This window comes from Oreochromis niloticus, linkage group LG18, assembly GCF_001858045.2.
Source record: "Oreochromis niloticus isolate F11D_XX linkage group LG18, O_niloticus_UMD_NMBU, whole genome shotgun sequence".
Lineage (NCBI taxonomy): Eukaryota > Metazoa > Chordata > Actinopteri > Cichliformes > Cichlidae > Oreochromis > Oreochromis niloticus.
The window spans coordinates 15,989,447-16,015,909 of NC_031982.2; the positions used below are offsets into that span (position 1 = coordinate 15,989,447).

The 26,463-nt window shown below is 41.3% G+C and overlaps 1 protein-coding gene across 6 annotated transcripts; it reads right to left on the reverse strand.

Moving 5' to 3' along the window:
* Window positions 1-77: 77 nt before the first annotated feature.
* On the reverse strand, window positions 78-26,463 carry kif1ab (kinesin family member 1Ab). 6 transcript variants are annotated; one of them, XM_025900055.1, is made up of 49 exons: window positions 26,089-26,463; window positions 24,826-25,000; window positions 20,407-20,480; window positions 19,994-20,173; window positions 19,805-19,873; window positions 19,381-19,559; window positions 19,181-19,292; window positions 18,785-18,862; window positions 17,382-17,447; window positions 17,267-17,284; window positions 17,104-17,182; window positions 16,933-17,011; window positions 16,461-16,603; window positions 16,253-16,291; window positions 14,976-15,106; window positions 14,701-14,780; window positions 13,772-13,847; window positions 13,589-13,668; window positions 13,388-13,494; window positions 13,222-13,305; window positions 12,907-13,087; window positions 12,747-12,819; window positions 12,550-12,640; window positions 12,314-12,462; window positions 11,702-11,880; window positions 11,383-11,520; window positions 11,181-11,299; window positions 10,980-11,065; window positions 10,707-10,842; window positions 10,392-10,569; window positions 9,979-10,069; window positions 9,707-9,825; window positions 9,564-9,619; window positions 9,174-9,282; window positions 8,988-9,054; window positions 8,803-8,887; window positions 8,599-8,704; window positions 8,467-8,490; window positions 8,217-8,331; window positions 8,000-8,133; window positions 7,649-7,710; window positions 7,397-7,542; window positions 6,035-6,223; window positions 5,835-5,906; window positions 5,054-5,163; window positions 4,322-4,465; window positions 3,998-4,190; window positions 3,773-3,891; window positions 78-3,521 (listed from the first exon to the last, which is right to left on the reverse strand). In XM_025900055.1, the coding sequence occupies exons 2-49, from the start codon at window positions 24,929-24,931 to the stop codon at window positions 3,464-3,466; spliced, it is 5,109 nt and encodes a 1,702-aa protein (XP_025755840.1). In that variant the 5' UTR covers window positions 24,932-25,000; window positions 26,089-26,463; the 3' UTR covers window positions 78-3,463. The 6 variants fall into 6 exon arrangements, with proteins under 6 accessions (XP_025755840.1, XP_025755838.1, XP_025755839.1 ...); XM_025900053.1 differs by lacking the exon at window positions 16,253-16,291 and having other exon boundaries at window positions 14,976-15,175; XM_025900054.1 differs by lacking the exon at window positions 16,253-16,291 and having other exon boundaries at window positions 5,862-5,906; window positions 14,976-15,175; window positions 26,089-26,462.

Consider the following 26,463-nt stretch of genomic DNA (forward strand, 5'->3'; position numbering starts at 1 on the left):
GAATAGATCCCAGGGGAACTCCACACTCAACTAAACTGTGCACGGTAACAATCAAACACACGAGATTCAAATGTGTACACGTTTTTCAACACATTTATTTATTTGCTTCATTTTTTTTTTGACAACTTTTGTTATGTGTCCACAGACATGAGAAAGAACTCCAGAACACTCAAAAGATAAACGTGAGCACTGAGTTTAAGACTTTATCACAGGCGGCGACCTGTTTCTGCTTCTGTCAAGCAACTCCGAGCAAGAGCACAGACTTGGGGTCACGTACCCAGTCCAGGATGACCGTCTCACTCACACTGAGCCGAGAGGTCCGAAACTGCTTCCTGATCCGCACTCTGTACTCTGCAGTGACACTTAACCAAGCAGCAGGTCAATTATTCTTATTCATCATGGTATACAGAGTAAAAGAGAGTTAATATCATCTGTGTAATGAGACCCAAACACAGAAATCTCCATTTATATACAAGACAAGAGCCAAGAGGAAGGTTTCCAGTAAATCATTACGGGGATCATGGATGACATACTTTACAAGCAGCACTTTCAGGAGTGGAAAGCTGTTGTCATTAGCAAGCGGTAAGGCAGGAGAGAGGGGACAGCGGAAGATAAGTGGACCTGCATGCTTTGATCCAGAGTTGTGACAGCTAAAAACAGCCAAAGGAAAAGAAAAACAAAACTATCGACTCGTACCGTTCAACAATCACTGGCCAGCACACTAAAACTACCTCACAAAGTGTTTCTGAACATGGCACTCTTCAACTGTTAGGGTTGGAAGCCTTGAAATTCACGTGCCAGTGTTTGTGTATCGACTACCTTGACGTATATATTTTTTTTTTTTTAAAGTCCTCTAGATTTTCTAAATGCTTAATACAAAAATCATATTAAATAAAGATGCTTTGTGCATAAGTGCATTAATTTTCAAGAACATAATTTATGCTTTGATATTTTACAAATAAAACTTTCCATTTGTCTTCTGTACCAGCAGACAACATGTTTTACCCAACACATTCAGCAATAAATAAACTCAATTAACTCTGCTTACAGACAAAGTAACATAAAAAATGCAAAGTGGCAAAAAAACATAATAAAACTGTAATAAAATGGCAAATTTAACTAGAGTCAGATTTTCTACAAACTTGTACATGATTTAGGCTGTGTTGCTCAACAAGTTGGCTGGCCTGTGGCACACAGAGTCCTAAATTCTGCTTACAAAGTGTAGAAAACTGATCATTAGCATTTCAATGGAAATTAGACAGGCAGACCGGCTGGCTGACCAGGCCTGTGTTGAATGCATTATATGCCTACTCGGTAAATTTGACCCAATGTTGTCACTCTTGCTTCACAGGATAAAGATGTTTTTGATTTCAAAGCAACATTATCGATAGATTTTTATAAAAAAAAGACCTATAAACCATTCCTTGTCATGACAACATCAAGTTAGTCATACTTTACCGATGTCCGACACAAGCGTCAGGCTGTCAAATACCGAGCAGCTACAGTACAAAAGCTGGCAGGGAGACTGCTGTCAAAGGCAACATTTACAGTCTGTTACAGGCAATAACTATATGCTATAGAGGATCAATGATAATATTCACTCTCCAAAACATTGATATACATAATGAAAATTAAAAAAACAAAGATTAACAGCATTTACTATAACTTTACATAAAAGCTAATCATGAATGCATGTGAGTAACTTTATTTAGCATTGATGCTAAAGACGAGGATCAAGGAGGGAAAGAAAAGAGAGGTGAAGAAAGGGAGGCACTATCTGGTGCTAGGACAACGCTCTCGTCCACTCGAAGCAACCGCCCTAAAAAGACTGAAGGTCCACGGTCGATTACAACTTTGTCCTTTCTATTGAGCTACAAGAGGAGTCTTCACAAGTCAGCTTATCGAACGCAGCAACTCTGCTGATCCATAAAAATAAAAATGACAACCACACACAGTACAGTTGTCCTCCCAGTTAGATCAAATCTGGTGCGACTCATTGGTTAAAAGAATAGTGTAACCTTTTGGGAAATTCACCTTTTTTGCCAGAATTGTGGATTTATTGTGTGAAAACTGATTAACTCAAGCAACAAAATCACCTACTAGCACTTCTAAAGCTCACTAATTTGCATTTTACTCCATGATGCTTGCAGCTATTTATGCAAGAATTAGTCACGCATTAAACGAGTCCTATTTAGTTAGCTTCAGAGGTGCTATTTTCCCTTTTTGTCAATGGCCACAGCCAAGCTTTCTGTTTCCTACCTTTTTGCCAAGCTAGGCTAAAAAAATCTGCTGGCTTCAGGATCATAAGTGCGCTTTTTGTCTTCTCATCTGAGTCTCAGCAGGAAAAGTATTTTCCCAAAGTGTCAAACTATTCATTTAAAATCCCACTAAAATAAAATAACATTTTAAAAAAAACTATCTTTGCACAAAACTGCACAGTAAGTGAAACGATTACAAAAAGAAAAAGAACGCTTTGGTTAAAATAACAGAGTAAATGGTACGAGACATTAACTCAATAAAGTGCCATGCAACAAAACTGTCAGTGGTCCTGTCACAATAAAATACAGTGCAGAGAGCTTCAACAGCAACATTAAACATTTTCCTTCAGGGTTATACCTGCAAGGGGTTATGTAGAAAAAACAATATAAATAATAATAAAGGAAGGAAGAAGCACATATCAATAACAAGGCGAGGACACGTGTCATCTCTCCTGATCGTGCCGTCCTAATCTAGCCAACAAACTCGTGTTTTCATAGAACCAGATTTTTAAAAAAGACACAGAAACAACAGCTTGGATCCCTCCTCATGCTACTTCAAGGTTAAAATGATGAGCAACAGCAATGATGAATCTCTGCTATCTGAAACCTCTTCAGTGAAACAAATACTCTATGCTGCAGAGCACCAAGCCAATGTACATTATAATGTACATTATATGTATGGAGGATGGATATGGAGCTATCATCGCTGCACTTAACACACCTACACAGAGAAAACATCCAATAAGATGTTTTTACCCCTCCCCTCACTTGATGCCGTTAATGGTTGATGTTCAATGTCTGCTTCACAGCTGAGACTTATGTCTTTACTGGAAACTGGCAGCCTCACAGATGACACATCTACAGGAAACATGAAAACTAATCTGAACTAGTCCCAGCGCCCAGCAGAGGTAAGTTATGTAACGGGTTTTGGGTGGTAGATTTTCTTAGGAATTCTTCTAAAGGTCTGAAGGGAGCACACCATGCAGGGTAAGTGTGGTGGTGACGGCGAAAAAATGTTTTTGTCGGCTTTGAGGATGAGCGAGTGAGTGACGTTTGGGACTGGGGCGGTCATCACATAGAGGGATATTTAAATGGTTCTATGTGTAAGTTTGCTATATGGTCTATGCTCGATTAAGCAGGATGTTGAGCTGAGCTTTTAGATTGTATTGTTTTGTTCGCTGTTTTTCGCCAGGCCGCTTCAACTCTCACATCCGCTGAGCCGATGGGTACGACTGGACCGACTTTCTTCTGGAGAGTTTTGACCTGACAGAAGGAGAGTAAGAATATGTGAGGCAGGAAAGATAAATAATTTAAATAATTTAAAAAGCAATTATAATAATAGGTTTCATTTTTAGGGGATAACTGATCATTTCCTGAAAAAAACAGAATAATTAAAATGTCATAACTTTGTGTGGGTGTTTGGAGGTGGCCAAAACATAAACGCTGGGTCTCTTTTCTCTCATAGTAAACTATAGTAAACTATTTGTATGCTTTACAGATTCTCCACCACTCACCTGATGGTGCCTGCTAACAGAGGGTTAAAAGCATACAGCCAGTCATGCATCTCTTTGTCATTGGCTGCCTGCAGCAGAATCCCACGATGCTCGGTGCACACAGCAAACGTGTTGGGAGTCTGAAGACAGGAAATACTCTGAGGTTACTAAACCTCATTCAGATTTATCGGTTAAATGGTCATATGTCTTTTCTACAGTGAGTTTCACGACTGAAGTGAAGCGTACCCGCAGTAACGTCTGTTTGTCTTCACTGTATTCCACCTTTGCAGATGACAGGTTGATGATGGCTCTCTCGACGCTGTCCCTCTCGCTGCGGTACAGGTACACATAGGGCCGGCGCACCACCACGAAACGCCTCACCCAGCCGCTGGTGTGAGGCTCCAGGAAGTGCAGGTAGCCCTTCTTTGACACAATAGGGCTGCACATGTTGAAAGAAATACAAAATGAATAACTGGCCTATGATTTGAATACTAAGGAAAATAGTCCGGAGGATCTCCTGACATGTGATTGCAGCTGGTGGTGCATTAAACATATCGAGTGTGATCTGACCTGACACGAATCTCCTGTATGTCGGGGACAAAGGTGCATCCTCTGAGGACTTTCTTTCTGTCCACGGGGCTGTACGGATCCAGGTCCGGTGTGGATGCTCCAGAACTGGGATCAGTGTGTCTAGACAACGCAAACATGTTCACACTGCATCAAAACGGGAGCAACGGTCAGGACACAAAAGAAAACATTTCAAGCCCATTTTCTTAGTTCTGATTTAAAACACATTTGCAATGTGTAACAAAACAACAAGGTGTATCTCTGTAAGCAGGTTACTTCCTATGAAAACCTACAGGGTGGCTTTGGTGCACTTTTCTGACAAGTTGTGAATGAATTACAAAGCTGAACTTCAAAAAATTTCCCCTCCCTGAAAAAAACTTAACCTAAAGAGCAGTCGAACAGGTGTACCTAACAAAGTGGCCAGTGTGTGTACATACCTTCTTCTGAATTGTAATTATTACAGTACACTAATTATTTTGCACAGTTATGCTAAATGTTGTGACTGTTGAAAAAACAGGAAAAAAAAGTCTTCTGTGCTGTTTTCATCACGTGCCATTCGTAATCTAAGAGCCTACACTGAAAAAACCTAAATGTTTAAAGAAAAAAACAAACAAATTCTACACATTATAGAAAATACAACAGCACTTTGCTTTTACTGATACTACCTGGCCACACATGAGACTTACTGCTCATTGAACGAAGCACCAAAAAGCGAGTAAGACGTTTTTTCCTCACCTAATGTCATAATGTCCCTCCACCAGTGAGGGGCAGGTCGAGGACGGGGTGAGCGTGCTCAGTGTAGAAGAGGATGACTCCCTCATCAGAGACGCAGACATCTCAGAAAGCTAAAATGCACGCACACATGTGCACACACACACGCACACACAGAAACCAGAACAACAGCAAGGACACGCAAGACAAGAAGAGAGACAAACACAGACAAAACAATCCAGCAAACAATTAAGCACAAACGACACAGACATGCATTCAGAAAACAGCTTGATCAGTTTGTCATCTTCTAGCAATGTACTACAGAACCAGCACTGTGGTATAAATCCTCGGTATGTCTAAGAGCCCCTCGCTGATGTTAAAGAGGACATGCAGGAGAGTTATTAAGTAAGTGGAAGCCTCACAGTGTCTAAGAAGAAGGGACAGTGAAGGGTGAGGAAAGTAGGAGGGGATACGTGGTGTAACAGAGTAATCAGTAGACCTGAGTCAGTGCTGAAAGAAATGGCTGTCATATTAGGCATGTTTTATCCAGCAACTATCTTTGAGTAATGTTTAACCCAGGTCTGCTGGGTGGTTATGCAGACAGAGGAGAAGTGAAAAGTATGAAATTCTTTGCAACAAGGAAGAGTGAAGTGTTTAAAAAAACATGAAAGAATGATGAACAGATGTAGCAGAGGGAGTGACTGGAAAAAAGGAGTGTGGGGCTTAAATATTTAGTGAAGGTTGTAAACATTAGGTTCAGAAGGACTAAAGGACTGGGTTATAGAGGGCCTAGGCTGGGGCTCACCTTGCTCTCACTGGCACTGCTGCTCACCTGGCTGTACTCCCTGTTGAAGGTGTGCATCAGCAGACGCAGACACTGGAACGTGAAAAATATTTTATTTTTTTAAAAAGGATGAAGCTGAAAGAAGCCGTGTGTAAAAATAGAAAGAAAAAAATCTCTAATAAACTGAGGTGTAAATTAGAGATGAGGTGAGCAGCAGTCACCTTAGCAGCCAGCTCCCTCTGCCTCTGGTTGGGGCTGTCGGGGGCGGGGCTGCTGCTGGGGCTGTGGCTGAGGACGGGACTCTTTGCAAAGTCGATGATGTCGCCATTCTTGTAGAGCGCATCCTGTCCCGCGTGCAGAGTCGCCTCCAGCTTCTCCCTCAGCAGCAAATAGTGCCTGGTCTTTTCCACCTTTAGAAGAAAGCAAGAGAATTTCACTTGAAAGGCAAAGTCCAACAGGAGTTTATTTAGCACATGTCAAGTAGGCAGTCGTTTCTCTAATCTTCAGGAATAGTTCTCCAGGCTTCTTGAAGCATATTCAAAGCTCGTCTTTGGATGTTGGCTGGCTCTTGCTCCATTGTCAAGATGATCCCCACACTGCTTCAATAATATTGAGGTCTGGGATCTAAGGAGGCCAATCCATGACTGATAATGTACCATTGTGTGTTTTTCTACCCTGTGCTGAATGATGAAGCTGTTGCCAATCAGATGGTATTGCATGGTGGATGACAATCTGATGGTGCTTCTCAGAGTTCATAATTCCATCAGTTTTAACAAGATCTCCAACACCACTGGATGAGATTCAGCACCAAACAATGACAGAGCCTCCACGGGGTTTTACAGATGGCTGTAGACACTCACTGTTGTCCCTCTCTCCTGATCTCCTGCACACATTTTGACAACAACTTGAACCACAAATGTCTAATCTGGATTCATCACTCTACGAGATCTGTTACCAGATTTCCCTTCCTTAAGAATGGTTTTGCTGGATTTTTTCATATTTCTTAAGGGCATGACTTTCAGATACTGTTCATCTGCTGTAGATAGTTTTTAGGCCTGACATTTCTTTTTTTTTTTTGTCCAGTTTCCTCAAATTTTTTTACGGGCACACTGCACACAACCCCAAGTTTTCCGCTAATACTGTGGCCCTCAGGAATTCATGTTATTGGTGCAAAATACAACTTCATACCCGTGAAACCATGTTATCTTTGCGATTTTTCTTGCTATCAACTAAAGAGATGGGAACAAGTGATATGCTTCTGTTACAGGCTGCTAGTAACAAAATGCCTAAAGACACAAATATTATAATTATTTGTTTCCTAAGTTGTCAATTATATGTAAACACTGGTTTATCACTTGAGTTAGTTGCTTTTTATGCTTGAATGATTCATAGTTCAGGGTTAAGAGTCTTAAAAAACAAAACAAAAAACCCCCACTCCAGTCACAATGATGAGGTACCAGGACTGGACTGATAAAGAGTGCAAAAGCATCCAATGTCCAAAGAAAAACCTAAGATATAAGAGACTATTATGATGGAAGCACTGTAAAAATAAACTATAAAGTCAGTCCAATAATTCCACTGACCTCCTGCAGTAAGCTAAGTTTCTCCAGCTCCCACTGGTGGTCAAGGATGAGGCTGTCACTGCGGGGCCTCCATCCAGCCAGGTTCTCCTCGCCTCTCACGTAAGCCACCGAGGTGTCCAGCACGCGCCTGCGACGACGCTGCATGCCTGACGAAGGGGAACAGACGCGTCCAAGCATTTAGAATGACAAAAGGCAAACAAACGTTTTTGTCATTTTCATTTATTATTGATTTTTATTTTAATTCTGCTTCACCTGGACTTCCGTTGTCAGCCACGTGGCAGAGAGTGATTTCATAGACTCCAGTGACACGGTTACTGAGGAGAGAAAGCAGAGCAGATAGTCGTAAATTTAAATCTCAAACTCTGAATCACGCAACAACCTAGAACTTTGATCTGAAGTGGTCCAAACCAGTGAAACTACATGATAAATGTGCACAATCACAGCCTCCCCTATAATTAAAAAAACAGAAAGTTTTCATTAAGTCACAGAAAATTTTCTTTTTTTTAAAGCTGTACAGTGGGCTGGATTGGAGTCTTGGCCAGGCCATATCTGGCCCCCCGTCCTTATGTTTGACAGCCCTGGTTAAAATCCTTAATCCAGTACCTCTCAGAGGGCCGGAGGCAGCCGGTGCTGAAGAGGTTTCTGATGGAGCGGGATGCCGGCAGCTTTGTGTCACGGGAGTAAAACACCATGCAGAAGTCTTTGGTGATAACCGTCGGCTGAGTACAGTTCTCCATCTAGCCCAAATATACAAAACATTAATAAAGTAAAGTAAAAAAATGTTTTAATTTTGCAGAACAATGCACGAACACTCTCCCACCTCTAGATAGGTAGAGAGGGTGATGTAAATCTTCTCCCCATAGGGTGTGACTCTGTTCAGAAGCAGAGAGTTGTGCATGGAGCTGTCCCATGCGGCCTCGAATCGATAGAAAGTTCTACACAGAGGAAAAACAGCATCTATCATTCTTTTGTGACGTTTATGGTGGGAAAAAGTCTGTCATTGCATGAAAAGCTTAAGGATGAAATGCACCATGTTGTTTTTAAGAAACAAAGATGGAAAAAGATGGTACCTGTGATCAACTCCCAGAGAGACACTGTGATTAGCAAAGAGAAATAAGGTCAGTTATAAACCTTTCTCTCCAGATACTGAGCAAACAAAGAGAAAAATGCTTTGAAGGAAGACTAGAAAAACAAAGTCCTACTTGTCATCATGTTTTGGCCAGAAGTATCCAGACGACAGGATGTTGAGGGAAAGGATATTAGGGTCTATGATGGTCTCATCAGCCTCGGGCGTGTTTCGAATACGACCTGCAGGCAAACAAGTGACGATGAGACTGGTCCTTTTTTTGATTGTTGAGCTCCTCCTGCTAAAATCTGACAAAAGTGGCCAAATATATCGTACTCACCAATAACGAGCTCCTTCACTTCTTTCCACTCAATATCATTTCCTGTTTCGTGAGCAATTGTGACTCTGATCCTTCTCTGAATGCCCTGTGGAGTCGCAAGAAGATGAGGAGTGGATTTAGTATCTCAGTGGTTAAAATGAAGAGCTTAGTCAGCACTGTGACAGCAGAGGTAAACACGGTCAGACCTGATGTAAAAGGAACGTCCCATGGCAGGGCATCCCACCTCTGTGGTCAACAACAGCCGGGATATAACTGGAGGCAGAGGGATAATACATTTTAACACATGTATTATAACTTTATAACAAGTGAGATGCATGTGTTTGCTTTCCCTTTTAGATATTTAAGCAGCAACAGGAACAGACAGGACTCACTCTCCGTTAGCTTCCAGCTCGCAGATCTCAAAGAAGACCATGAGATCATATTTGGCGTGACAGGGTCCCGCGGTGGAGCGAGTCAGGGTGTTGAGCTTGGTGGCAGGCACTGGATGAATGAAGAGGATCCAGATTCATTCATTTATTGCTAAGAATATTAAATCAAGCACACACGGAAATCACTGATAGATGATTGAATTAAATAATTATCTCATTAAAATGGAAACAGGCAGAATCAGAGAAGCCTGCAGAGCACTCATTCATTCATTCATTTATTCATTCATTCATTCATTTCCCCTTTTTTTGATCATTAGATTTATGTGTAGGAGTTAGATTGTGGTGGCTATTGTTAATACATAATAAAATACATCATGAAATGTCACTGCTAACCTGGTTTGGATAACGGCATTACCCGAGGGAACTGCCTCCTGGAAGGTCTCAGTGGGCTGAAAAAAAAACCCCAACATGAAACTGTGAGAAAAACTTTTTTCCATCGAATTATCTCAAGTCAGCCGGTCAGATTTCTTCCTGACCTGATTAAATCTTTGCAGAGTGGAGGGAACGGCTGTTTCTGATAGTGTCCAAACACCTCAAAGACGATGGGCTGAGTCTTGATGTACTCCGTGAAGGACTTGGTCACCTCCACTGTGATCTATCGGAGGCAGAGAGAAAAATATTCGAATGAACCCTTGAGAAAGCTGTTTGTACAAATGGACTGCTAACATAATGTGTCAAATAACAAGAGGAAGTGAACAGTAACGGCAATCAGTTGTCTTTGTTAATATAAGCGTTTAATGCTGCTTACATTTTGGACATGATAGAAGCCCAGTGGCGGCCCTCTGCCGGTGTTTTTCAGCGGCTCAGTGGAGAAGGCTTCGTCATGACGGTGGATGAAGCTGAAAACAGTGAGGTCATTTCATCAGCTGACCTGCCTTTTTTTTTTCCTACACATTATATCACCCAAAGCATCTGGCTAACAACAGCACAGATTACTTCACTGTCAGCTTCTCAAACTACAAAGACTTTAATCCGTAAATTAGAAAATACATTTAGTTTTATTAGAGTTTGACCTCTAAAACATGTGACCTGTAAGGTAAAATTTGTAAAATCTTTGTATCTAATTGCATAAAGACAAAAAACAGAACTAGGCGAGGCATTCAGCGAGAACTGTTAAATTAAATGTTACGATGTTACTCCAGGAACTTTGCTTTAACTTACTTGAACTGGCAGAAGATGTCGGCGTACTCTGCAGAGATGCTCGAGGCCTGTAAGACGGTAACTCTGAAGGTGAAAGTGCTGCCGATCTTGAGGTGGGACAGAGCTTTCTCTGGAGACAGGTCCAGAGGAAGATCCAGACCTAAACTCTTTACTGGGCTTAGAGGAGCATCCAGTGTGGCTGCATGGCACAGAAGAAGGAAAGACTCAGAAATGCATGGACATTTTGACATTAGATGTGCCAGCTATGAAATATATTTCCATTCATGAGGTACTTCTAGTAAGACCACTGTGTCCCTGTCGTCGCCCTCCCCTCACCTGCACAGGTGTTGTTGTTAACTTCATCTGCAGAGATTCCAGTCTCAGCATTTTGTCCTTCTCCCTCCACAATTCGCAGCTCTTCCTGCGAGGTGTTGGAGTGCGACAGACTTCCGGGACACGACTCAGTCTGGAACTAAACAGAACATAAAATCATCAGCTTTTACCTCTTTTTACAAGCAGAACATCACTAGAATTTCTTTTTTCAGGCTCCAAATTTCCACTTTAATCTGATGAGAAGGACTCAGCTGCACAACACCAGCCCAGACGTACCTTCTCAAACTGTTTGTCTTCAAAGGAGATCTTGGCGGTGCCTGACTGCCTCACGCCAGAGCCGTAATCAGGCGCCTCCTCATCAGCTAAACAGAGACACAACAGCACAAATCACGCTCCTAGCTAACAAGCATTTCCAAAAACACACAAAACAACAGAAGAGGACGTGTGCAGCATCTGACAGCTAATTTTTATTTGTACCTGAGATGGCCTGCACTGCCACTCTGAGGAAGCCTTTCACCTCTCCTTTCTCGCTTACAATGGCCACACGATGTACCAGAGGGACCGGGTACAGCAGGTTACTCAGATACACAAAAGCCCTGAGGAGGAGGGACAGTGATGATGGGTTTGTGGGCGTCCTCACTGTGCAGTAAAAGAACTTAAATCTGTGGATGTTACTGACCTGCCGACCAGACGGAACCAGGGGAAGCGGTCGTAGAAGGGGTCGCCTCCTGTCAGGGCGTGGTCACAGTCCTCCACGGCGCTGCTGGGCAGCTCCGCAGCACGATCATACATTTCTCTCATCAGGTCCAGCCTCTGTCTACAAGGGCCAGGAGAAAACAACAGGTCAGTATGTGCTGACATGCAGACATGTGTATCAACTGTCAGCTACTTTGACCAGTGCTTTCAATTAACAGAACTGCCCTGTTTTCTACAGGGATGAACATTAAATTGTGACCATGAAACGAGCTTCAAGCCACACTCTCAAAACCTTTAAGTACCTCAGTTTTTCCAGAGTCCAGTAATGTGTGGCTCCGTTCTTTTGATCTTGCACTTCGACGGCCACTATCGTCCGAGGGAACGGTCGCCGCTCTCTCTCTTTAGCCTCACTGGGAGGCAGCAGGTCAGGGGGCAGCGGAGAATAGAGAGTGTCTGTCAAGAGGACAAACTGGAACTGCACCTGTGAAGAAAACACGAGATTGCATCATAATTTAGACTAGAACAGCAGCTCACAGTTATTTGAGTAATCCAAAAAGAAAGTGAGAAAAATGAACAGCTGAGCAATTGCAGTATTTTTCTAAATACTTAAACTGCATATATGACATCTGTCAAAGACCTAAATCCTTTATGTGCCTTTTTATTAGTTAAAAATAAATAACTAATAATAACAACATGCACAGTAATGTCAATGTCAGTGAGTACAAGACAGATATTTAAAGTCAGGGAAATAATGAAAGATTCGAGTCCAGCAATCAAGATTTTCAGACCTCATAGAGCAACGACCTGCATTTTTTTTGTTTACAAGAAAATTAACACAGTGCAATGAAATATAGCACAAAGACATATAATTGCACTGCCAAAGCATATATCTTACAACAATAATAACATCTAACCTTCTTCTTCAGCTCCACACTGATAGCATTGGCCTCTTTGAGGAAGATGGCGTTGCCCCAGAGCAGATCCCTGAGGGACGTGAACTGATAGAAACGCCACTTTCTGAAAGCCCACAGCGCCAGCTCGGTCTCACGATTCGTCCACGGCACTACACGAGAACACGAGAACTTGATGTGAATAAAATTAAAGTCTAAAGCTGAAACTGAAAGAAAAAAAAAAAAAGTGATAGTATCACCTTCCTCTTCAGGCTCCTCCTCTTCCTCAGGTGACTCCAGGTACCGAGAGTCCACCTGTTTCTGAAGGGCCTCCAGTTTACTCTCATAGTCCTGAAAGAAAACATGCAGTACAGATCAAGAGGAGGTGTGGATTTACATAACACCTAGAACTGATTAGCTATTATTGATGATGGATGCCGATCGTGCGAGCTCCCACCAGCCGCTGTTGTTCCAGCAGGTTGCTGGCTTCCTCTCGTTCTTTGCGGTACTGATCCTCAAGCTCCTGAAGCCTGCAACATTTCATTTTCATCAACACCAAAGAACTTTCCCAAAACATATATTCATATCATTAAAACAACTCATGCGACCACACCCACCTCTGCTCCATCTCCTGCTTCATGTCGATGCCTTGTTTCTCCAACAGCTCTCGCTGAGCGAAGGCCCAGTCGACGGGCTCCACAGGTGTCTCGGCGCACGGCGTCCTCTCCCGCTCCAGACGAGCCTGCTCGGGGTCGTTGAAGCGAAACACGTGGCTTTTGCCCATGATGATGCGATTTCCTTAAAAATGCAGCAGGAAGCATGAAAGTTGAAACATTTGACTCAGGCATTAAAAATTACACCGCTGCTTAAATAGACACATATTTCAGGACTTGCCAAATTTATTAGTAAATCAAAGACAATCTAATACTTACCAGACCTCAGGACAATGGGTGATGTCACTCTCTTGCCATTGACATATGTCTCTGCTCCCTCACACGGCTCAAGAATGACACATCCTGTTGCAGAAAAGTGTTAAATGTAAGTGTGACTGGAAAGAAGGATCTTTTTAGCATATTTGTCTACAGGGAGAGACTTTACCTTCTCCCTGAGGGCCGGTGGTGCTGCTGAAGGTGCAGTGTTCATCCTTGATAAAATGGCCACTAAGAACAATGTCTTGGCGAGTTTTGGCATTTTCACGGCCAACCCTGAAGGAAGATTAAAAATATATATCTAAATTACTAAAAACTGCACAGTATCCGGATGGATTTCACATCAAGTTGAACTTATAGAACTCTTTACTTGGTGATGCCATCTTTGATGTAATAGAGCAGACACTCGGACATCAGCGGGTCCTCGTTAAGGTTCACCAGATGAGGCGTCTGAAAGAGAAATATGTTTCAGTGTTTGTGTGAGTTTGGACTGATCGTTCAAGAGGTTGAGAAGTTGTTTGGTAAGTGCGTGGCACAGGCTGAGGACCTGTACCTTTTTGGGGGAGAAGACGCCGACTGTGCCTCCATCTTCTCTCATGGCAACGCCCATCTCAGCCAACAGTGCCTCTCTACGAGTTAATCAGAGTTGGAGTCAATATATGAACTCAGATGGAAATTTACAATAATGCAGATTTTTTTAATTTCATTAAATCTATCCATGCAATGCATAACGTTTTGTGTTCCTTATACAAACTGTATACAATCTCACACTTTTCATGTGCTTCTTCGTTTTTTGTAATCGACGAGTCCCATAATTTGCAAAACTTTAGGTAAAAGCATATCCTGTCATGTCTGTAGTCCTCTGTAAAACACTCTGAATTATGTTTGATAATGCTATACAAACAAATTTGACTTGTATAAGCGCCTCCTTCAGGAACGATGTCACTACAGCCTTAATGTTGGAACTATTTTTCAGTTGTGAGGAAGGACGTTTGGATCACTTGACGGTGAGAGAAATTCATCCTCAGAGGGATATGAACAGGAAATTTCACTAAAAGCTTTCAGAGATGTCAATCTCACGGTGTAATAATTAATTTTGCTGTTGTCATATGGCCAAAAACATTGTGAATTTCTACTGAAAAAACTCCACAATGTATAATAAAAAAAAATTTAGGCAATTTGATTTGGTAGATATTTACACCAGATGCATTCCCGACATAACCGCACAGCGATCTGTACTTCCTCCTGGTATCAAAACCTGGTATTTTTTGCTCATTAGGCAAATGTGTAATTTACCACACTCGTGCTCACTGCCCTAACATGTCCTCAAAATAAGTCCAATCAAAAATGGACAATTGATTTTTTACTTGTAGGTGCACTGCCTTGAAAAGCCAGGCAGATACTCAAATGTTAAATTTAATGATAATTTCAGGTGGTTTTGCATTCATGGAGTATCAAACAGCACAAAGAGCTTGGACAAACCTCTCCATACGGATGGCCTCAGTACGGCGCAGTTTCTCTTCCCATGTCTCATTGAGCTCTGCGATGATTTTCTCAGTTTCCTGTTGGTGACGGAGAAACAGCCTGCTCTCAAAATGGAAGTATTACCTCTGCTCATTCTCGTATTCATCAAAGAGTCTTCCCACCAAACACCTAAGCCCCTCTCCTCCCTTCATTCCCACTCACACAACCCAGATCCATTTTTGCTGCAGTGAACTTTTTCTATCTATGCATCTTCATTCCCTTTTTTTTCCTACCTTGAGCCTTTCAATGGCTTCCTCACTGGCCGGGCTAAAGATGCGATCGTGGAGGTTGCTGATGGAGGCGGCTCGACTGGATAGGGCTGAGAGCGAGGGTGAGGGGCTCATTCCCGTCATGGCATTGGTCACTGTGGAGAGATCACCCCTTTGATTGACAGCCTGGCGATTATTCACAAAGTTCTTGTAATCGCACAGGTCTGCCAGAAAGAGAGGCGTTGCATGGAAGAAAGCAAGGAAGGAAGGAAGGAATGTAGGAGCAGACGCGAGGTATTCAAGGAAAGACATCGGGGATTGAGAGGACCACGCAGGGATACGGATTTAAAAGGAAAAGAAATTAAAATAAGGGAACAACAGGGAGGGTAACAAAAAAAGAAGAGAAAGCTCAAATAATGGATCAAAGAAGCAGACGTATTTGCTTTCCAAAGCCATCGCAGACGGAGAAAAAAAGAGCAACTCAAACTGACACGGCATACAATGTCAGAGACTGAATGCTAAATACCAGAGGGATTTTTTTTCTGACACTGAACTGCACACAAACACACGTAACAAGCTCGCAAGCAAGCATGGTTAGGACAAAGTGTACTAAAAAAAATAATAGATACATCACTGCAGTGCATGAGGACCAAATACAGAGTGTTGTTTTTTTTATTTTCGTGAAAGAAGAACTGATGTTTTTAAGCTGTTTAGCACAGCGTTTGTAGCAAAGATCCCGGCGGTGCAGGCCTCTAAGCACCTGACTCACAGCATCGAATGCAGCAGCTCCACACACAGAGGACCAGACTGCAAAACACAATCTAAAATGGCATCCTCCCAGTCAGTCCTTTCTTCCATGGTCACTAATCTTGTTAAATAACAGCAAGATTCAAGACAACCCTGAATCTGACAGTTTCTGCTGTTCTCCTATCAGCATCTCTTAAACAAAGCATCACTGTAGGGTCACATACTTTTGTGGCTAAAAGTATTTCGAGCTTTGGGAAGTGAAAACACGTAACACCATGGAAATCTGAATGAATGGATAAAAGAAAGGAGGCCATTTTTTCTCTTAGAAAAAAAGCCAATGGATTACAGCTTTAACAAGATTTAACTACAAAGATAATTTTAGTTGTTCTTTAAAGTTCATTGGATTTTCTTTAATCGAATTAGTGCATCGTCTGACTCCATGTACACTCTCTCAGGTCTGTTAGTTTGGTCTCTGGTGTGGTGGAGGAGGAAAGTCGGCTCGGGATTCATTTCTTTTTAGCTGCAAAGCGCAGGCTTGCTACAGTTATACACACATTTCAAACCAGTGATGACAGGACCAGTGCAGCGATACGCTGATAGGACAGAGGAGAGAAGAGACTGTGTGAGAGTGGCGCTCACATTCCAAGTTAATCTTCTGCCTTCAATGTACTGAGAGAAAAAAATAACCTGCACAAAAGCTTTTAACTACCAGCTTCCTGTGCACGTGTGTGTCACGTGTGCGTGAGCTGCTATGACACTCACTCTCGATGATGTCGCCCAGGCCCTGTGCGTACAACAGGTCTTTGAGACGAGCCACCTCCTCTTTCAGCTCACGCACCAGGCGGTTGTTGGGGTCCTCGTTGATCACGGCGTTGCAGCGGATCTGTTTGGCACGATCGGCGTACCTGAAAGGTGGTCAATAAGTTATCATTCCTCAGCCTCTCTGTACTGAATAACAGTGAGCAGATAATATGAAATATAAGTGAGGATGGTGTTTCACAGCTGGTTGAAAAGAAAAATACATTTGTGAAGTGTCCATTAATGGTTTTACCCAACATGAACTCCACTTTTCTGCAGATGTATGCAGAGTTTAAAATCTAATCTAATCAGCACTTCTATTCATCTGCTTGACCCTGCAGTATGACAGTGTGACATTAGCTTTAAAATGCATTTACAGTCAAAAATGTCAAATTTAATGATCCCAAAAACAGAGCTTTAATGATATTTTCCTTACCGGAGGGTACTCAGGGTTTCATCATAGTTAATATCAGCAGGGCTGAGGGCAGCCACCATGGCTGTGCGAGAGTTTCCTCCTAAAACAGATACACAAATATATTTCATTAAGTAACACAGAAAATCTTTTTCTTATGCTAAAACCTCTTTTTTTCTGGTTGCATTTGCATACCTAAGTTCTCCCTCAGCAGCCATGTGAGCACCGAGTCTCTGTAGGGTATGAAACTCTCCACCTTCTTCTTTTTCTTGTTCTATCAACAAAGGAGTCAGAATAACATTTGAAGTTTACCCTAAAAAAGACGCTCCATATACCCTGCATGCTGCTGTATACTAACCTTGTTTGGTGCAGAGTCCTAAGAAGAGAAGAAGAAACACCAGTATTTGTAATTTAAATGCCACAAAATAGGAGTTTTTAACGTAAGATTTTTAGCAAAGTGTAAAAGTTCATACCAGTTCAGCCAGAGCAGAAATCACTTTTCCCAGAGTGGTCAGGGATTTGTTGATATTTGCTCCTTCCTGCAAACACACACACAAAAAATAGAAATCAGCCATTTCATGTATTTTTCCATCTAATCACGAGTAAATTTTAGACGTATTACTTCAAATTAACACTAAAACCACCAAAGGGGTCCTTTTTACTCTTTTGGCATTTTAAAAGTCATGTAACTCAAAAGAAGATGAAATAGATTGGGGCGTTTAATCATTTATACCTGGAACCAATGATGGAGGAAATTTGACCCCCAAATGAAATCAATGTAAAATGCTGCATTAAACAATGGCAACAGGCCTGTTATTGAGGTGATTTTTGCAAATATTCTGAACTTTTTTCTTATTAAGCAGTGCCGTTAGTTGCTATTAGCCTCTATTAGCTTCTGTTAGCCTCTATTAGCTTCTGTTAGCCTCTATTAGCTGGCATTAGTGAAACTTTATTTGAAGTTGACCTAACATTGTTGGACACGGACACTTAACAAATAAACTCTCATATGATGTGAGAATGTAATCAAACTGTTCATCAGTGCCAAAGTGTGAACTAGCCAGTTTAAGGCTTGAGATGAGGAGGAAGAAGATGAGGCGGAAACGACGGAGGTGAGGGAGCATCGGAGAAGAAAGAGAAAGGCATAATGAGATGATGACATGTACATAATTTGAAAGTGCTAGTTGTGATCTTTAAATTAAAAGCAACTTACAAGGCGTAACAGATATGTAGCCAATCTATAGTTACCTACATAAAACACGATTAAGTGAAATAGCGACATCTGTCTCAGCCACTGTATTCAAGATGGAGGGGCAACATGGCGGTGTCCAAAATCAGCGCCCACTGCTATATATTTTTAATTCTAAGTTTATGAAAATGGATCAATTTGTTGAAAGATGTAATTAGGTACCAATCAGTGCATATTTATGAGTACAACTTTAAATTATAAAGTTAAATTATAACTTTAAATTATGTTTCTTATTTTGTTGTAGAAAACTGTGGAGTCTGTTTTAAAATATAGGCAATGAGCTTTTCAATCTGTTTTTACTTTCCTTCTTTATCCTTGTGTATTTATTCATTTTTAACTTTTCCATGATCATTTTCTTCCACAATATTTACATTTTTGGTGTGTTAGTTGTTGTCTTTTTCTTACTGTGCCCTTTGTTTTAGAAGATTATAAAATATATTTTAACCTTACAACCGGTAATGAAATGCTCAAAGTCATTTGTAAAACCATTAAACCCCCTGAAAGGGAATATTAAATACTTATTTTGTCAAATTTTGCAAATATTTAGAGAAATTAGATGAAAATGAACAACTTCTTCAAGAAAAGACTTGTTTGCCATTGCATAGCACTGAAACAGCAACATCATCTCACCTTCAGCCTCGTTCCTTTAGCTCCAGTTGAGTCTGCTCTCTCGCTGCCAGCCAAGTCAACCAAACTGATCTTGCTGACCTAGGAAGACAATTTTTTTTTTTCAAAATGAATCGCCCTCTCTGAAAAGGACTAAATATCCACCACAGCAAACACAATCCACCCGGGGCTGAAAAGGAGAGCTGGCAGTAAAGCGTGGTTTGTCAGTCAATACAGAAACACATTCAGCAGATAGCAGTACCGCATACACGGCCTCCTAACAGGCCATAAAAGGTCATAAAATCATTTCTGCCTCAACTCTCCTTATTGATTTGTTTGTGGTCAAAAGCATGGAAAAATAAAATCTTCTTTTGTGGGTGATTTGCGAGACCGGGTAAGTGCCGGGAAGTGTGTCCGGACCTTCTCTGACGTGTTGTCCGTCTCCATGTCGTGTTTCTTCTGAGTGAAGATGATGTTGAAGACGGCGTGGGAGCGGCTGCTTGTCTCGTTCATGTTGGTAGCAGCCACAGTCCTGAAAAAAACAAAAATATATGCTCATGGATTTTTAAAAATAATAATTATCAAATATAAACAAATGTTTCTTAAATTTAACGCTTTACCTGGCCTTGTTTCCCGAATCCATCAGGTCTTGGATGTCATTGTAGGAGGTGACGGCTAGCTTTGATAGATCTTCAACATAGGGTCCCATCAGCGGGTGCTCTCTGACACGCAGGTTTCCTTTGTTTTTGGGATTCAGCAGGTCACGCACTCGCTCACAGTAGATCTCCATGTAACTCACCTGCAGGGAGAAGAGAAGGCAGTCATAAAAGATGTTTAATGACTAATTAATCAGTTATATTAAGTGACTTGCTGCTCCCGGAACAATAAAAGATTAAAAATGAACGAATTAGCTTCTGACTATCTGATAAAATAACACGCTTCTGGTTCTGTTTCACATGTTTCATCCAAACTACCTGAAAAAAGTTCTTTAAATGCAAACAGCAAAGCCTGCCAAAAGGTATGTCAGAGTTTAGCATAACTCACCTCCACTGAGTAGGACATGCTGTTGTCATTATTGCTGTCATTGATCTTGGTGAAAAGGTCCTCACACATCTAGAAAACGAAATGCAACTGTCACTTCACAACTTAAGGAGTTCAAACTGCTGTGTTGAAGTCAAATCGGCACAAACTTGTCTTTTATTAAACTGTATTTAAAACTGCTTCCTGCTTTACCAGAGGAATGATTCCCTGCTGGTCTTTCTCCTGTCGGCCCATCATGGTGTAGCTTTTGCCTGCACCGGTCTGCCCATATGCAAATATACACACGTTGTAGCCTTCAAAGGCGTGAAGCAGCATCTCCTCTCCGATGTCTCTGTACACCTGCATCTGGGACGCATAGTTGACGTCCTCAGGCTGCAGACATGGAGATAGCAGAGTGATAACGAAGAGGGGGGGAGACTGAAAATTAGCATTTTTTAATAGCATAAATATTCATTATTCTAACACACATTAAATATCAAACAGTGTGCTGGAGGCAAAAAAAAGGAATAAAAAGAAGCGATTAGTCACTGGGGACTTGTTTAAGAGCAGATCCTTCTATTTTCTAATGCAGATGTATTTCCTTTGATGAAAGCTGTAAGACTCACCGTGGTGTGTGACCAGTAGGAAAAGTCAAAGTTGAAGCTCTTGTTTTCTTTCGGCTGTTTTGGATTCAGGATTGCTAAAAAGATCAAAACAGATCAATTAGACGCATCGAAAGCGGAGTCGCTTTGATAGGCTGAATGTTCTTCATTCTATCCTAATCTGGCTTTTTTAGTTTACATACAGTAAACCAGAAGGAAACTGTGAAAAAATTCATACCCGCTATGAATCTATATCAGTATTTTATCACCCAGTCTTTGTGACTGGTTAATTTCGTCGCATACCCACACTCTATATGCATGCTGTGTTTAAATGCTCGTGGGTTTGCTTTGATTTTCTTCTTTTATTTATTTTTATGATTATTTCCACCCAGAGCAGTGTGGCTAATAATGATCCATACTAATTTTGTGTGTGTGTGTGTGTGTGTGTGTTTCCCCCACAGTTAGTTCAAGTCCTGTCTTATCATTTTTATTATTTACTGGTCTTCTTTATGCATATTTCACAGATAATTACAATCCAGTTCTTATTATATAGAAAGGTTTTGTTTAAAACCTTCATTTTACATTAATATGCATACTCACTGGCCATTTTATTAGAAACACGTGTTTAACTGTTCATTAATGCAAATATCTAATCACTCAGTCGGATGGCAGCAACTCAATACATTTATGTCTGTAGACAAGATGGACTGCTGAAGTTCAAATTGAGTATCAGAAATGGGAAGAAAGTTTATTTAGGTGACTTTGACATGGTTGTTGGTAAACAGGCTGGTGTAAGTATTTCAGAAACTGCTGATCTCCTGGGATTTTCCCACACAATCGTCCCCAGGTTTACAAAGAATGGTCCAGAAAACAGAAAACATTCAGTAAGTGGCAAGGGTCAAAGAGGAAAATGGCCAGACTGCTTCGAGCTGATAGGAAGGCAACAGTAACTCAAATAAAAGCTTGTCATAACCAAGGTATGCAGAAGAGCATCTCTGAATGGAAGTTTGATGGGGAACCTTGAAGCAGATGGGCTGCAAAAGCAGAAGACCGCACTGGTTTCCATATCTGTCAGCTTAACAGAAAACTGAGCGCACCAAAATGGGACAATTTTTACCACTGAAGGTTGGAAAAACGTTTCCTGGTCTGATGAGTCTCAATATCCGCTGTCACATTCTGATGGTAGGGTCAGAATTTCACATAAACAACATGAAAGCACGGATACACCCGCCCTTATATGACTCAGGTTGCTGGCGATTTAAAGTTGTGGGGGATATTTTCTTGGCACACTTTGTGCCCGTGTCAACAGGGACCAACATTTCTGAGAAATGTTTCCAGCAGTTTGCTGAATACATGCCACAGGCCATTAAGGTAGTTCTGACAATAAACGGGGATCCAACCTGGTACTAGTAAAGTGTCCTGTACCTAATAAAGTGTCCAGTAAGCACATTCTTTCTATCACTTTGAATTAATTTAACCAAAAAACACAAAAAATGAGAACATTCTGGATCAGATAGGATTTACAGTTCTGCTCAATAACAGCTTTTGTAATTATACACCACAGCTCTCTTTTCTGAGGAGGAGCAGCTGCTCTTCTGGCTGCAAATTAAATAAACCGTATCACCCCTTGTGGACGAGTTCAATAAAGCAGCAGCGTCAGTGAATCAGTCCTGTTAAGAGGAGAGAAAGCTCTTAGCACTCGATACATGTGAAGTTACCGAGCTGAAGTAATGCAAGCCTGAATCTTCTGGCTTTTAATGAGGTCATTAAAACCAGGCACAGCAGGCTGACATACCCCTGCTCTCTCCTGCACCCTTACATCAGCTGACCTCGGGTCTGGACTCGACCAGAACAACGGGCCCTTGTTGGTCCGTGCAGCTCGTATGACGAGAGAAGAGAGCCGCGGCTGTCGCTACGTCCTACACACACTGACGGGTTTCAGGCCTGACTGAAGCTTTTGTTTCCTTCTCAAGCTGCCAAAATGCTGCATGCCTCCCTGCCCGCTGTTATATCGCCGCAGGACAAAGCAGCCTGCGAGACGAGGTGAAACACTAAAAATGCTTCAAAGTGGGTCACAGAAATGGGACCAAAACAGCATCAGAGGATCACTTTAACCACAAGTCAGACTTTCAGTGAAGCACCTCAGACTCAGCCTCGTAATCACTGAATCGAACGCTGTAATTATTCGCATAAACACGTGTCATATGCTCCATCTGTTTTAAAAATAGAGTCCTATATAATCAGTGTACTGTAAAATTAAGAAGCTAAGAACAGCCTTATCCTACTGCCCAATTAAAAATGAATATTCAATATTCTTCTTGTTATTAATCATGCCTACATTTACATAACGCCTGTTATTCTGAAGCACAAACAGAATAAAAATGCTCCATAAACACCTCATACAAACTAGTCAGAAATGCTGAATGCTTTTTTTTTATCTCTTATATTAAGGGATTTTTGTTTTGGAGATTGCAGCATTTTTCAAAGTATTCTGTTTGTATTTTGTCCTGGAAAATTACACAACTTGACTTAAAGTTGGTGGTTATACAGTATAGAGCTTTCAGTCGACTGATCTTTAAGACAAAACACATGTAAATATTCTGCAATTAATAATAATTTGTCTTTTTTTCCACAAAAAAGGCCACTTACCTTTCTTAAAAACACACGCACTTATTATTCCTCAATGAAAAGCTAAGATAGCGTTCTTCTCTAAAGATTAAATGCACATCACAAATTTTTGTTTTTTTAAAGAGGACTATAAAAGTTAATGAATCAAACTGTCAATGAGGAAATGAGTAATTAAGTAACTGAGGTAAACTTCAATTAAAGCAGTGCCATTGTGTCAACATATTCAGTGTTAGATCCTCAGTAAAGTGGGCCTTTAATGCTTTTACCAATTTTTTTTGTCATACATATACTCTTACATGGCTGGATGCTTGTGTGGATAAAGTTTTTTCTACTCTTGGCTCTGTATGATGTCATTGAAAGGGGATAGTCTGAATTTGGTCATCACAGGCTGTGAGCAAAGATATTTTATACACTTGCTGTTCCAACCTTTCATTTGCAAGGGGCAGCCAATCAGAAGAAAGCTGGCTTAAAAGGGAGGGTGGACTTAACCCTACGAGATCTACATCATCATTGGTGATGAGTCACCCAACCCTAATTCTGTATTTTGGAGAAAACGAAAATGACTCTTCTGGAACAAATGTGAACAAAATTAAATATTCTCAAATTTAAAGATTTGGTTGACCTCAGAACTGCGCAAACAATGTACAAAGCAGCAAATAAATCTTTGCCCCACAACATTCAGAACTTGTTCCAAATAAAACCAAATACTCATGACCTGAGAGGAATCCTTATGTTCAGCAAGCCAGTAGTAAGGACAAATGTAAAATATCAGAGCATTACAGTCAGAGGAGTTAGTGTGTGGAACACCTGTACAGATGAAATCAAGACAAGTACATCAATACAAAAATTCACACGATTGTTCAAAAATAATAAATTGCATGAATATATGAAATCTTCCTCTCAAGTGACTGAGTTGTCTCATTGTGTCCTCATTTTTTATAGATCAAGGTCTGAGTAACCCAACCTTAAGTGCTCATTAAGGTGTTTGTCACATAGATATAAAATAAGCTCAGAGATTAAGCGGGTGTTATAGACAGGGTGATTCGTTTACGTAAAAATGTAGTTTGTTGTTGTTCTGGTTTACATGCTGAAAATGGTTTTAGTTGTGTATGTTCAATGTGTTAGACTTGTACATAGTTAACCATATATGATCAAATAATGTTGAATCCTGGATATGAATTTGTAAGCAATGAAATTTGAAATAAGGGGGTGGGAACAAGAAAAGTGTAAACTTCATCCTACTCCTTTTCGAGCACACGCATTCTGTAGACATAGATATATACATGAAAACTTGATGATTTTTAAGTTTTGTTTTTTTTGGGGGGGGGTTCTGTTGTTATTTCAATTATATTTTCATGTTCGAAATAAATTATATCTATCTATCTATCTATCTATCTATCTATCTATCTATCTAGATCTATCCATCTAACAGTTTTGGATGGCTGTCAGTTAGAAGGACTGTTACTTTTTTTTACTTGATCGCCAAGACTGGGGAGAACACACACAGACAAACAAATTATATATTCACAAAGTTAGGGTTATGATGACTCAGACCTCACAGGCTGGCTTTAAGGCAAATGAGCTCAAATGTGTAGTTTCAGATAGCAGATAAACTGACACCTAGTGTAAGATAAATAAGGATTCTTTTTTAATGTAAAATGTGCAAATCTACTTTATAAGTTTGCATAATAACTACATTTTAAGCACCTCTCTCAGTTAAAAGGCATAATTAAACTCTCAAACATTAAAGTCAAGCTGACTCTAAACCTTCGCTGAAAAGTCTCGGCGCGACCAGCTGAACTCTCGTGTACTCACTCGTGGTGTTCCCAGACATCTGAATGATGCACTTGCTCTCCTTCCCGATCTCTCTGGAGTTGAAGGGCCGGACCCTCACCGCTACCTTCACGGAAGCCCCCGCCATGTTGCAGGTCTACGTGTGAGTGAGCAGAAGAGCTGGAGATCCCCGTGGCTACCAGTGCACACCTGGCACCTGCACAGGTAGACAATGACAGAGGGGTTCATTAGCAATTACAGCACATATGACACCATAAATTATTAAGACTCCATATTATAGAATTTAATCCATTATCTTTACAAATTTCTTACTCGTTTTTGTTATTTTGTTTTGTTTTTTTTAATAATGGTGATGCAGCTTTCTTAGCCACAAACAGCTGAGACATACACATGACACCATTTTCCATTTTTAGGCCCTGAATCACAGTCAGTTTGTCTTCAGGCAGAAACACCCAGTTCCTGCTGACTAAATGGCTGGGCCAACATTTGGCAGGATGATCATCAGCATCTCTGCTATTCTACAGTAAAATGGCTGCTTATTCCCTGCCAGCATCACCGCCATGGATCAAGGCCTGACTGAAAATAATGCACAACCCTCCACGGCTGAAATATGAGGCGCTTCTCACTGCGCCTTCCAAAATAAGCTCAATACACCAGTTTTTGTTTTCTTCTTAACCCCTACAATAATTTTTTCTTAGTTAATGAGCTAATTTACAATCATTTATAAACGTATCATCGCTTCCAGACAGCGCGCCGCACAAACACCTTCACATCCAAGCCTCAGTCGATTAAAAAAGGGGGTAAATCTTGCTTAACATCCAAACAATAAGCCATTATTGATACGTGATCAATTTGAGGATGAGAAGAATTTTAACCGATGACATTTCCTGGATATTTTGTAAGCCATGTAAATATTGTCTCCTCCATCTTGCTGTGCCTGCCGCACCTCGACGACAGGCCGCGTAAACATACACAGCTCAGACACCAATTCATCCCAGACTGCGTCAGAAAGGAGGTCAGCACACATTATTACAGCTTACATGACAGTCCCAGCCTTTATCAGCGCCTTTGCTCGTCCAATTCACTCAGTAAGATGGCAGATTTGTTTTTTTTAAGCGATTTTGACTGTTTTTTTTAACACAGGACCTGAATCATACCCCAAACACCCTGACGCAGCGTCTCTTAAGCGCACAAAAGCCTCGAAATGACCAACACGCACAAATACCCTGTCCTCACCGAGGCGTGACACCCATTATTTCCCTGAAAAAACATGCCGCGTCTTACCTCAGCAACTCAGACTCGACAGCCGCAAATGGTGAATCCCCCTTCCCATTCAAAACAGCGGCAGGATCCTCTGGTGCCTCCTCCGATTCTCCTCTGCAGCTCGTATTTTGGTCCTTCGCTCTATCCTTTGGTTAGCCTACAGCATCATTTCCCCTCACGCACCCATACATGGAGAATCCGCCGTGCCTCAGCTTCAGCAGCGGTGCGTCAGTTAGAAAAGAGTGGGAGACTTGGAGTGGGGTGGAGGGAGGAGCGGGGTGCCGCACGGATAAACAGGAGGATGGGTGCGGGACGCTCCGACGGCCGGCCGTCAGTCTGTCCGTCAGGCAGTCTGAACGCAGGGAAAATGGCGGTGCAGCTGTGCCAGGGATGCTG